Source organism: Rhipicephalus microplus, chromosome X, assembly GCF_043290135.1.
Source record: "Rhipicephalus microplus isolate Deutch F79 chromosome X, USDA_Rmic, whole genome shotgun sequence".
Classification (NCBI taxonomy): Eukaryota; Metazoa; Arthropoda; class Arachnida; order Ixodida; family Ixodidae; genus Rhipicephalus; species Rhipicephalus microplus.
Genome location: NC_134710.1, coordinates 42,281,093 through 42,294,387, shown reverse-complemented (window position 1 = coordinate 42,294,387; position 13,295 = coordinate 42,281,093). Strand labels below are relative to the sequence as shown.

Sequence of the window (13,295 nt, the reverse complement as noted above, 5' to 3'; positions counted from 1 at the left end):
AACAGAATCTCGGACAAAAGCTCGCCACTTAATGATTTGCTGTGGTGTGAAAGGTTGTATTTCAGCTCCAATACCGTGCGTGAACGATCTTTTGTGAAATCCTGTGCGTGCTACAGAAAACTGCATGAACTGGATGGCGAATGGGAATTAGCGCAACAAAAATACGAACAAGTAGGAAGAGAGCATGGACTGTTCCTTCTTGATCGTGTTTTTTTTTGCGCAATTTCGCATCCACCATGGAATACCAACTCGCCAAACACTCGGTTCTTCTGAACTGAACGGCACTCCGAGGCAGTATGTACCGAGCCTGCGTGAAGAATTTGCAGCAGCAGTAGGCCACTAACGAGTAGTATCATTGGTATTGTCTGGGACCGAATGTTTCACATGGTGATAGTTTGGAGACATGCGGCCGTCATTACTTGTGCAGCTGGGAACACAGAGTCGCTTCTTCAAAGGAATACAAGCATTTCACACCCCATTCGCTAGTGCTTTTGTCACAACCATGCTCACAGTACTCGGATGTTGCAGCACTAGGATGTTGTAGGTTCGATCAGCACGATCAAACATGTATCATTATCCAAAAAAGTATGCACATATGCAACGCCTGAATCTGCTTCATTGCAAAAATTAGTCTGAACAACAATGCCGTTTGGAAGGTACCGGTGACGCACAGGAGAAGTTAGCCGAGAGACTTGGATTGTGGTCGTGACTGCACGTTTTATCGCTCTAAGCATTTCGCTTCGCTGGTCGAGCATGAATGTTTTGGCACCATTCGCTGCTCCATAATACCCCCAATAATTGCTCTACATGCAATGCACCAGAAAAACTATGGTTTATGTTGATTTCACAGAAGGATGTTATACATTAAATGCAATCAAATTGACCTATGAGCATGAAAAAAACCGTAAGCACGAGGGGACATGAAGTGCAACTCGCTTTTCACGAGTTAGCACCTGATCGAGCATCATCTCTGTGAAAAATCCTCGTCGCCAAATTGATTTTTTTTCAACATTGCTGCTGAAAGGAATCCGATGAATTTCTTCCGCCGAAAGACTTTGACTACACTGCGTCACCATGTTTAGGTGTTCATTTAGGCGCAGAGAACATTTTACTCCTAAAGGAGCTCTGCAACACTTTTTGAGCATGGTCAGATAACGCTGCCAATCGATACTAGAGGCTCCCGACAACACGTGAACCAAATATAATGGCGCAGCATGCGGCTTGGAATTCACAATAAATTATCAAAGTCGGTTAAAAATTGCTTTCTCTTGACAAATGACACACTCAAAAATCACTTGTAGAAAGCCATCTATGAGCCATTGGCTTATTTGAACATTGCGCGCTCGGTTGTTACAGGGATCGCCGTGGGAGGCTCCAACTTATCTATGCGTGCGCAGGCGATCGCACTGAAAAAGCCGTGTATTTGCAGAAAAAAAAAAGGAGGGAAAGAGAAGTGATCAAGGTCACGAGGCGCACGTGACTTATTTTCGTTGTCATCCCCCTGCTTAGCTTCCAGCGCTTTCGTCGGGACGAGAGAAGAGAAAATGAGATTGCAGCGTGCGACAAATCTATGTAACTTTGCTCGTACTGGAACGATTCTTAAAATTTCTGCTGTGTTGAATTCTTGAGGCAAAAAACTATTTTAGTGAATCTATTCTATGGTTACTTGAAAAAGTGTATCAGGGCCTTTTAAACTTGTCAACAAATTGCTTGCAGTGTGCTGCCGCCTGTCGGCAAACACACAAACGCAAGTCGTGCAGCGCTAATCAGTTTGAAATTGCTCAGGTATAAAAGAGCAAATCACGAGCCCGCACGACTTTCTGGGGATATTGTACGGGATTCATGCACTACAGTAGCACTGACGAATGCTTTATGCAAATAAAACAAGGTGAACTTGAAACTGAAAAGTTCAGACGATAACATTGAACTAACCTACGTGGCTACAGAAAACCTCTCAAAGCTGGCATGTCTTTGCTGTGAGCTGTCATTGAAAGCGGGAGCTACCACGTATTTTCATGTAAACATCGAGTCTCGCTAGAGCGAATCGCGATTTGTTGTGTCACAGAGGGCCTGATTTGTTCTTTGATGCAGGAAAAATGCGCCAAGTCGAACAAGGGAGTGATTGCGTAGTGCTGCCATTGTGTCGTGCACTGGCCCTCCTCGAGAGGACGCTCCTGAATTCCTTTTGGCGGCGCAAAAGTCTATGAGCATTGTGAATAAATTTGTAAAATGACATAGGAGCAGCAGTTTTAAACTTGCTTAAGGATGAATAATTGGTCATGCTGGGTTTGAATTAGTAGTACTGTTCTTTCATAGCTAAAGGGAAAAGTGAATATTTGAACCGATTAGTGTTGGAAGAGTATTGAGTTAGTGTATAGAACTATCTACCTTGTATTCTCTGAACATTGTTCGATAGATCAAGCATATACAAGTGAATGTATCGACTAGTTTGCCTGTGTTTACGGGGCACAATTGACCCTGACATATAAACAAAAAGAGTAGCTCTTACTGCTCCAATTAGTGGCCAACAACGTGCAGTTGTGCAAGCAGAGTCCAAATTATCAAACTATACGCTGTAAAGTGTATGAAACTTCATATGTGCCTATTTGGAAATATTTTATGCATGGTACAAGTAGCAGGTTTATATTTGGTATGTATGAAAAATCCGTCAGAATTTTGACATTCTTGAGTTCTTGCCACTGTTTAATAAGGATGGCTTGCCCCGCCGCGGTGGTCTAGTGGCTAAGGTACTCGGCTGCTGACCCGCAGGTCGCGGGTTCGAATCCCGGCTGCGGCGGCTGCATTTCCGATGGAGGCGGAAATGCTTTAGACCCGTGTGCTCAGATTTGGGTGCACGTTAAAGAACCCCAGGTGGTCGAAATTTCCGGAGCCCTCCACTACGGCGTCTCTCATAATCATATTGTGGTTTTGGGACGTTAAACCCCACATATCAATCATTAATAAGGATGGCTTTCTAGGCAGAGCAGTAAAAAGGTGTTACATGAATATATATTCAACTGCAGTAGAATGCAAGACTTCACTTACAAATATAATAGACTCGGTGTAAATGTAAATTTCTTAAGTGGCAAGTAAACAGGCTTCGTCTTTATTTTTTTCTTTCTTTCTTTTTACACCACCCAAAAAGCTCGCCAATTTGTACAGTTGACCATGGCGACCCCATTTTTCGAATATTACAACGCTACGCGCCGCGGAGACCCTCCATTTCGAGAACTATTCCCATGCCTGATGAGTACCCCGCATACATGCAGTGATGCAAGCATGCCCATGGGCAACTCAATAAACCACTGAGCTCGTTGATCGGTACTTTGTGTCTTCATTCTGTGGTGATGAAGTTTCACCACGTTTTCAGAATTTATCTGCTTTCATTTTACTGTGCTGTCCTCTGCGTATTGTATAGCCCGAGACAACTGGGAAGCGTGGTATTATGTGGCCAACAAAAAGCCTTTGAGGTAAATGGGTGTCGCGCCTACAAATTTGCCGCTAGGGTAACTGTCCTCGCATCGTGCTTTCTCCCCGCGTCGCTGTGACACATGCTCATATAAGAGAAGCCCTGCTTGGTCGTTGGCTGGGGGGTGATCACATATTGTGTTATGGTGCTGAAGTGGGTAGAGTCACAGCGATGGGCTACGCCTTAACCTCTCTATGGTGAAGGGTGGTGAGGACGTGCGAAAATTTGAAACCAGCTGAAACATATGGTCTAACCCCTGCAACTTTCTGATTATAGCATGTATTTGTTAAATTGTTGTAGCAGCATGTTCACATGTGGCAGCATGTTCACAATTTTTGGACCTCAGGGTTGTTTACTGGCCCTTTAGATGAACTGCTTCTTAGAATAGGAACTGCCTCAAATGTAATCGGTTTATTACTTGAATTCTAGACCGCCTATTTATATCATGTCAAGAAAATTGGAACTCCTAAAATATTTTCGTAGTCCCTTCAGGTTTCATTTAATGGTAGTCTGTATATAATTCTAATTTCTCTCTCTTTGTTTCCTCTTGCCGTCTTGAAGGAAAGGGTGCATTTGAAGCAACTTTTTTGAGTCAAAACAATAATCATCTATTGTGTGTGCATTTACTTGCTTTATTCGGGTGCATACTGTATTTCAGGGTCACGAAGGAATTGAGCGAGATGATAATTATCGCCGTGTGGCAGAAAGATACTCAAAATGCGCTCTTTTTATTTAGAGTAATAATGGACTGAATATGAAACTGAAAGTTACTACTGAATATTCGAATAAATGTTTTGTTTCTCATTCTTTTTTGAATGAGATATAAATTTGATATTTTGTGTCTTTGCAGCTCCCTTGCTTGTCCCAGTGAGCTTCTTGAATACAGCGAGCGCGCAGCTGAGTTCCGGAGCCTGAACGCAGAAATCTTGGCAATATCCACTGACTCCTACTTTACACACCTTTCCTGGACTAACACGCCTAGAAAGGTAAATTGGGTGTCAGCACTGAGATAAGGGATTTCGGTTTGTTATAGATTTGTTTGTGTTGACAGGTTGGCTTGAATAATGATATGATGGGTGGCTGAAAAGTTCTGAGGCTCTGGAGGCTTTGAGTGAACAGAATTGCTGTTTAAATGAAACCATCGCCATTAATATGATTGGTTTCATGCTCTGTTCATCTTTCATTAAACAGAATACTTGCTAAGTGGAACATTTTGTGCTGGGGTCTCCAGGTTCCAAACGAAAATTGACCGTCTCAAATTTCCTACTTCAAACATGACATGTGTCCTAGGGGTATTGCAGCACCCTTGCTTAGGTTTGCAAACAAAGTAACTTCTCCGTGACGCAAATGTCACTAGTGAAGTTAGAATCGTGACTCTTCACAGTCAGATGAAAAATGCGTTAACATGAAATGTTGGTGTTGTCACAGTTTCGAATAGCAAGTTTTTTCAAGGCTGCCTTCCTTAGCGTGTGTATGTATATACTTAATACCCTCTCCTTCAACCCAAACAAAGGAGCATAGGGCAACTTCAAAAATGGGTGGTGGTGGAGAGAAGGGGAAGCTGACCTGCCAAATTGAGTGAGTTAAATAGAAAGAGGAGTAGTTTGTGAAAGAAAGAGAGAAGGTGGCACATTCATAGACATTTTATACCTGCCTGCCGCGATGGTCTAGTGGTTATGGTGTTGACTGCTGGCATGCGGATCGCGGGATCGAACCCTGGCTGCGGCAGCGACATTTTCGATTGAGGTGAAAATGCTGGAGGCTTGTATATTTAGATTTAGGTGCACATTAAAGAATCCCAGGTGGTTGAAATTTCCAGAGCTCTCCGCTACGGCATCTCTCGTGATCATATTGTGGCTTTGGGATGTTAGAACCCTCCAATTATTATTTTACATTCGTTTCATCATATGTGAAAACACTTTTGATTTCACATTATTCCCGTTAATCCTTTGTTTATTTACAGGTGATCACTCGGGCTTTATTTTATTTGTTTATTTACAGATGATCACTCGGGCTTTATTTTATAACTTTTTGAATTTCCAGTTCCTCTTGTTCATTGATGCTAATTTGGTTGCCACTGCCATAGCTTTATTCACTACGACCACTCCCTAGCACAGCAAGTGCAATAGTTGTCACATTGTTTACTTGCGGTCAGGATCGACTTTTTCGATCACGATTGGTTGATTTTCCCAGGCTGCAGGAAGGAGCCAGTTGCTGTCGAAAATAGTTTTGCAACAACTGTATCACGAACGGTGCACAATAAAGCACTAAACATACATATGTTTTCAAGTGATTAGAGCTTTTACTCAGTTACCTGTTACGGAACAAGTGTAGAGCGTATTCGCACAAACAGGTGCTACACGGCAACCGAAAACCCCAGGTACAACATCACAGATAGTGACGTCGGGCAGTGCATGCAGAGCAGCAGGGTATGTTCAGATAAGAAGGCCTGTGCATGCCCGCGGACTAACCCCCCTTTAATTTTGTAGCATAAGAAAGTAAATTTTCTGTTTGAGCCCCTAGAGCTCCGAAATTAATCCTCTTTGAAAAAAATCTGCCTGAGTCATGAGAATTCAAAAGTTTTGCTCACCCAAACCACATTTTTGTTAATTGCGCAAAAATGGGATTTTCACGGTATCCTAGAAAACAAGTGTGTAGCTTTGAGTCAAAAGTTTTCTTTGCATACTGCTATGAGTAACTCGTGTTTACTAAATGTTGTTTTGCAGCGTTGTATCCATACTTCATTTAGAAATATTGCAAATACGGCTTATTGCTCAATAATGCTCAGATTGAGATATTTTGTTTTATTTTAAAATACTTACAGTTGCAAAAAATTTCCGAAGTGTTGTAAAACCTTAATTTAACAACTGGTGAGAGTTATGTCAAGCAATAATGCATAAGTGAAGGCAATAATGCATAAGTGAAGGCATGCATAAGTGAAGGCGAATGTCTACCCGCAGGGGCACCAGCGTAAGTAGACATTTGGTGTGTAGCGACACCACGAACCCGAGCTAACAGGGGAGTTTCTACTCCCTCCCATGCCTAGCTGTGCGTGGCTTTGCCGTGTTCGGGGAAAAGGGAATCCAGGGGGTTGAGCCGACGTCGAGTGATTGAACCTTTAAGGCCCCGCAGAGGCAACACACCCCTTTGGCCCCGGCTTCACGTAGACTGCACACCTGGGCTGACCCACCCAGGGGAAATCGGCAGTCGCCTTTTCCTATCTCTCTCTCTCTCTCCCTACATCTTCGTCTCTCTCACTTTTCATCTATCCTGTCTTCTACTTTCTTCTGTTTACTTCCAAACTTCCTGGCCGCTAGGATTAACCCTGTGTAAATAGTCTACCTTGGTCATGGCACATTGGGTTATAGTTGTGCTGTACGGCTGGCGTCTGCAGGTTCTAGCATCCCCAAACTTGTAATGTCCCTTCGTTGGGCTTCGTGGTGGGTGGCCGCCAACGCCTCTAAAGAAAATGAAACACTCATGCATAGAGCTTTTCCTCTGTTAAATGATCGTACCGCCTAAAAGCGCGTACGCACCGAAGACTTGGGTTTTCTCAACCGTTCAAAAGGGAACTTCCCCATTTTCATTTCATACATAGAAAAGTGGCAAGCAAGCCAGAACTGTATACCCCTTTGTAGTAGCCAAGTGTCTTACAGAAACTCTTGGGGCCGAGTACAAAGTTATCAAAATGGCCAGCGGAGACCTCCACTTCGAAACTCGAGAAAAAGAACAGTTTGAGAAGCTACAAAATCTTTAAACTTTTGGTGACACTCCGATCACTGTAACACCACACAAATCAATTAACAGAACCCGTGGTGTGGTATCTGATGCTGATTTGCTTGGCATGATCGAAGAGGAACTTCTGGAGGGGTGGAAGAGTCAGAATGTGACCAATGTACAAAGGATTATCATCAGAAGAGACAACTAGGTAACACCAACAAAACACCTAATACTCACGTTCGCTTCCAGTAATCTGCCAGCAAGTATTCAAACAGGGTACACGAAGACCTCTCTCAGGTCATACATACCGAACCCTCGTCGTTGCTTCCAATGTCAGAGATATGGCAATGGCTCTAAAAGCTGTCGTGGTCGCCAAACTTGTGCACAATGTGGAGTCCTAGGCCACGTGTTTGAGAACTGCAAACAACCGCAACACTGTGCAAACTGTGAAGGAAACCATGCCGTATATTTACGCTCTTGCGCATACTGGAAGAAAGAAAAAAAAGATAATTAACGTTGAAGGTGAAGGAGAACATTTCATTCAAGGAAGCACGGCGAAGAGTCTCGCCATTCTATGAACCTACATATGCTGATGCGGCGCATCAGGGGGCACCAGCCCTCGCCACTCCTTCGGCCCGCGCATACCGAGCCGGCGGTTGTGGCACCTGCCCTCAAGGCGGCTGTAGTCCAGACTACACTGCCTACTCCCGAACAGAGACTCCAGAGTCCTCGGGTCTCAAGGCCTCCCCTCGCCAGGCAAGGCCCAAACTAACAGCTTGCACGTGCGGGCATCCAGTGTCTTCGAGGAGGCAATGGATACGTCGGTACCCTTGATGCCGAAAGAGCGGCGTGGCTCTTTGGAGCGCGCCAGGAAAACAAAAAAAGCAGATAACAGGGCCTGGTGACGTCCCTGTTACGAGAACTCAAACTCCCTGTCTAAATAGCCACTCGCTTTTCGTACACACAGCACTATTTTACATTCACTTCAAATTATACAATGGAACATCAGGGGCCTTCTCAGAAACCTTGACGACATCCAAGAACTTTTACACAAATACTCACCAAAAGTGCTGTGTGTAAAAGAAACACACCTTGATTCAAAACACACCAACTTTCTTCGTAAATACGTTATTTTCCAAAAGGACCGTGATGATGCCATGATATAATCCGGAGGTGTTGCCATTATAGTGAATCAAGGGATTGCATGCACACACAACTCCAAACATCCCTTGAGGCAGTGGCTGTTCGAGCGGTTCTTTTTGATAACCTTATCACAATTTGCACTATTTACATTCCTCCTAGCTATCAGCTGAAAGAACACGATTTACACTCTTTAATTGATGAACTTCCGGAGCCTTATGTTCTCCTTGGAGACTTTAATGAGCATAGCAGGCTATGGGGTGACTCTCGTTGCGACGCGCGAGGTCGACTGATTGAACAGTTCCTTCTCTCGTCGAGCGCGTGTCTTTAAATCGAAAAGAACCAACCTATTATAATCTCTCTAATAATACCTACTCCTCCATAGACCTAAGCATAGTACCGCCGTCTCTTGTGCCTCTACTCTAGTGGAAAGTCATCAGTAATCCGTACGGAAGTGACCACTTCCCCGTAGTTTTGAGCACAACCACAGCAACTGAGTGTCCACCACGTGTTCCCAAACGGCTCGTAAACAGAGCCGACTGGGAACAGTTTTATACCACCGCTCGTTTAGGTTGGAGTGACATATGTACTTTGAGCATTGATGTTGCTGTTAACTACTTCACAGCGTTTTTGATTGATGCTGCAACAAAATGAATCCCACGAACAAATGGACACCCTGGAAAACGCCGTGTGCCATGCTGGAACTCTGAATGCCAAAGTGCGCGCAAACAGCAAAACAGAGCATGGAGGTTGCTTCGGAACTCACCGACAGCCGAAAATCTTGACACCTTCAAGAAAATGAAGTCTCAAGGCAGGAGAACGCGTCGGCAGGCCAGAAGAGAAAGCTGGCAGAAGTTTTTGTCAGGGATCAATTCATACACACAGGAGGCTAAAGTCTGGAACATGGTCGGTAGGATAGCAGGAAAACAAGTACACACACTTCTACTCGTAAACACTCAGGGTGATACCTTGGAAGATCAGGCAAACTTCCTCGGTGCACACTTTGAACGGGTATCCAGCTCATCACACTATACTTACACTTTCCAAATATACAGAACAAGAATATAAAAGCAGAAACTCGAACACAAATGCACTATATACGAGGCATATAACCAAGCTTTCAGTTTAGCTGAGCTCCAAATATCTCTAAACTATATATCGAACGGCACGGCGATCGCGAAATAGTTAGATATATCCAGAATTCGATATTAAAAAAATAACAAAAAAAAATGCGTCAACAGCTTGCTGAAAACAACCAACGAACTGTTCAAGCGTGGTGCAGTAAATACTCACTTTAAAATTCAAACATATTATTTATTGTGTTGGTTTAAAATATTGAAAAAGAGTAGCCTGCTTTTTGTTGGCCATGGCGTGTTTGACGATTGCGTCCTCAATATAGTCCAGGCGATCCATAAGTGATAGGCCGGTGCCTTCAATCGCGCCACAGTGGCGGCGCACATGGGCCAAGGCAGCTACAACCTCAGCTGATGTCAGGAGCGGGGCACCATCAGCGCTTGCGGGATCCACCTCGGCAGAGTCTTCATTTGGCTGCTCAGCAGTAGCTTCGGCGACAATCTCCACATGTGAGCTCCGCCGTTCGAAGTTAGGCCTGTCGCGCGCGACAGGCCTAACTCCGAACGCACGAACCCTGCGAGCACAACGACCGATGCCTGCCGATGCTACGGGGGAGGAGCTTGCAACAAGTGCGCAGTGTGCCGTTGACACCATAGAGACTGCAAGGCTGCGGCGCGCGTACGCCGCTACGTTAAAGTGGCGCTCTTGGCGCCATCGATGTGTGCAGCATTCGTAAACGCCCGCCGCTGTACCGCTACTTTCGAGAGTTGCAGGAAAGCTCGCCGCCTGTCAATGGAGCGCGGGCGGTTTGGGGTGGCTGAGTTCGATATATCCATTATATGTCAAACTTTGTTCGAAATAAAAAATCAATAATGCATGCAATTTCCCGCGTGATGTAGGAACCGTTTGATATAGGCAATAATTCGATATATCCGTATTCGATATATTGAGGTTTGACTGTACTAAGAGACCTGTCCCATCTTGGCGTGCGCGGAAGAATGTTTAACATAATCGAAAGTTACTTGTCAAATCGGACATTCCGAGTTCAAGTTGGCAGCATTCTTTCCCAAACATTTGTCCAAGAAACAGGCGTGCCGCAAGGTGGTGTATTTAGTTGCGCACTTTTTATTATCAAAATGAATTCTTTATGCTTGTCTATCCCTCGAAATATCTTTTACACCACATATGTCGACGACGTCCAGTTCGGTTTTAAGTCTTGTAATCTGGCCATGTGTGAGCGGCAGGTTCAGCTTGGTTTGAACAAAGTCTCCAATTGGGCTGTAGAAAATGGGTTCCGGCTGAATGCACAGAAAAGCACGTGTGTCTTGTTCTCCAGGAAGAGAGGTATTCATCCCGAACCCGATATTCAGCTGCATGGCAACGTCTTTCCGTTAATACCGAACACAAATTCTAAGGCCTAATCTTGGACACCAAGCTAACCTTCATACCACACATCAAATATTTAAAAAACAAGTGCATAAAACCTGCCTCGACTATGGGGCAATATATCAGTCTGCGACACCTACTGCCTTTAAAATGCTTGATCCTGTTCATCATCTAGGCATCTTCCTCTCTACAGATGCTTTTCGCACTAGCCCCGTAGAGCCTTTACGTGGAATCGAACTAATGGTCACTCCACCTACAGAGATGTTGCATGTCTTTTAAATATTATCTTAAACACAGACAAGGATCAACCATCACATTCCACAATCAATGACATGTCAAGCCTTGCTGTGTTTGAAAAACGGCCTTCTATGAGACAGCCCTACTCTGTCCGGGTGAGAGGCCTAGCGAAGGAAACAGGTGTGCCACTCGAACACCGCTTGATGGCTCCCGCAGTATGCCTGCCACTGTGGCAGTGGCAGGCGATAGATTGCGATGTGTCTTTCTTTGAGGTTACAAAACATGCACCAATCACACATATCCAGACATACTTCCTTGAACTACAACATAAATACACATGTCCTGAGTTCTTTACTGATGCTTCAAAGTCTAACACTTCTGTCTCGTACGCAGCCGTCGGCCCATCCTTTTCGGAAGCCGGTGTTCTGCACTCTGATACAAGCATATTCACCGGCGAAGCTTATGCCATACTTGCGGCCGTTAAACACATTAAACAAATAAAACTACAGAAGGCAATAATATATACAGAGTCCCTAAGCATAGTAAAAGCTCTGAAAACACCTAAAAAGCACAAAAACCCTGTCCTTGCCTCGCTTTATTCACTCCTATGCACAGTGTTCTAATCCAAACAGCATGTTGTAGTCTGCTGGGTGCCTGGACACTGCGAAATACAAGGCATCGTTCTGGTGGACCAGCTAGCTGGATCTGCCAACAAAACGGCTAGCAATACATCGATACCTGTTCCTGCACTCGACTTCGCCGTGCCCACAAGAGTGGGCACGGCGAAGCGGCTGGAAAGATGCCGCTAACGAAACGCTTCTTTTTCGTTGTACAGGCCGTGTTTTTCATGCTCGCCGGGCCATCGGAACCTTGCACTACCGGGAATGAAGTTGCGGCGATTACATCTGTCTCTGCTAACTACTGTCCAGTGCCTTCATCGAATTTGGACATACTGGATACGCCCCCTCTGGAACATTGCATGCCCGTGACGTCATCGTTGGATTGCCCTTTTAAAGACAGGCCACACAGTTGGACCTTCAGTGGGCACGGCGAAGCGGCTGGAAAGATGCCGCTAACGAAACGCTTCTTTTTCGTTGTACAGGCCGTGTTTTTCATGCTCGCCGGGCCATCGGAACCTTGCACTACCGGGAATGAAGTTGCGGCGATTACATCTGTCTCTGCTAACTACTGTCCAGTGCCTTCATCGAATTTGGACATACTGGATACGCCCCCTCTGGAACATTGCATGCCCGTGACGTCATCGTTGGATTGCCCTTTTAAAGACAGGCCACACAGTTGGACCTTCAGTGGGCACGGCGAAGCGGCTGGAAAGATGCCGCTAACGAAACGCTTCTTTTTCGTTGTACAGGTTAGTTTTTCTCTTTCAAATCATAGGTCTGGAGACGAAATTGTACTTCTTATTGTGCCGTGCCCACAGACATGTTTTATTATTGCATATGAATGTTATTTTGTTTGCAAGTTATTGCTGTGTGGAGATGTCGAGCAAAACCCTGGGCCAACTGTTGATGAAATGTTTCACGAGCTCTTGAAGGGACAATCTGATATCCGAGCAGAACTTGTAAGCCTTAGAGCACGTTTAGACTCAACAGAATCATTAATAAGCACCTTTGGAGTGCGTCTGAATAACTTAGAAGCAAATGTTAAGCAACTACAAACTCAGAAGGGCGTGAGCGAATCGATACAGGAGTCTGTAGATTCCATTCAGCAGTTAATTGATATTCATCAGTCCAAGCTGGTTGACCTTGAGAATCGCAGTCGCCGGAATAATCTTCTTGTATTTGGTATCAGCGCTGCTGGGAGTGAATCTGAAGCAGAGCTACGTGAAAAGGTAGTGAAGGGCATATTTCATGATCGATTAGGGGTGAAATGCACGACAATTGCGCGGATTCATAGATTAGGCAAGCCGGTATCAAGCAGACGTCCTGTTATACTTTTTTTCCAAGATTATACGGAAAAGCAAGCTGTGTTGCGTCAAGCACATAAGCTGAAGGGAACCAAAATTTATCTTCAAAACGACTACTGTCCTGACACACTCCGCAAAAGAAAACTGCTATGGGCAACTGCAAAAGCAGACAGAGAAAGCGGTAGCAAGGTTGCTCTTGTTCACGATAAGCTTCGTATTGATCACACCTTTTTCTGTTGGGACGACTCGCTTAATGCGCGTAGGAAAGTGTCACATGAGATTGCCGTAGGGAATCCCAGCTAGCAATTAGGGGAGCACCAACTTCGTTTGCTTTGCTTCAATGCA

At 44.8% G+C, this 13,295-nt stretch overlaps 1 protein-coding gene across 7 annotated transcripts in view; it reads left to right on the top strand.

The window, feature by feature from the left end:
• LOC119175863 (uncharacterized) overlaps positions 1-13,295 on the top strand; it is a 107,957-nt gene that overhangs the window by 41,079 nt on the left and 53,583 nt on the right. For all 7 annotated transcript variants that reach the window (XM_037426874.2, XM_037426881.2, XM_037426879.2 and 4 more), the window contains one exon: positions 4,320-4,455. In XM_037426874.2, the coding sequence (XP_037282771.2) occupies positions 4,320-4,455 (136 nt within the window). The remainder of the gene's footprint in view (positions 1-4,319; positions 4,456-13,295) is intronic.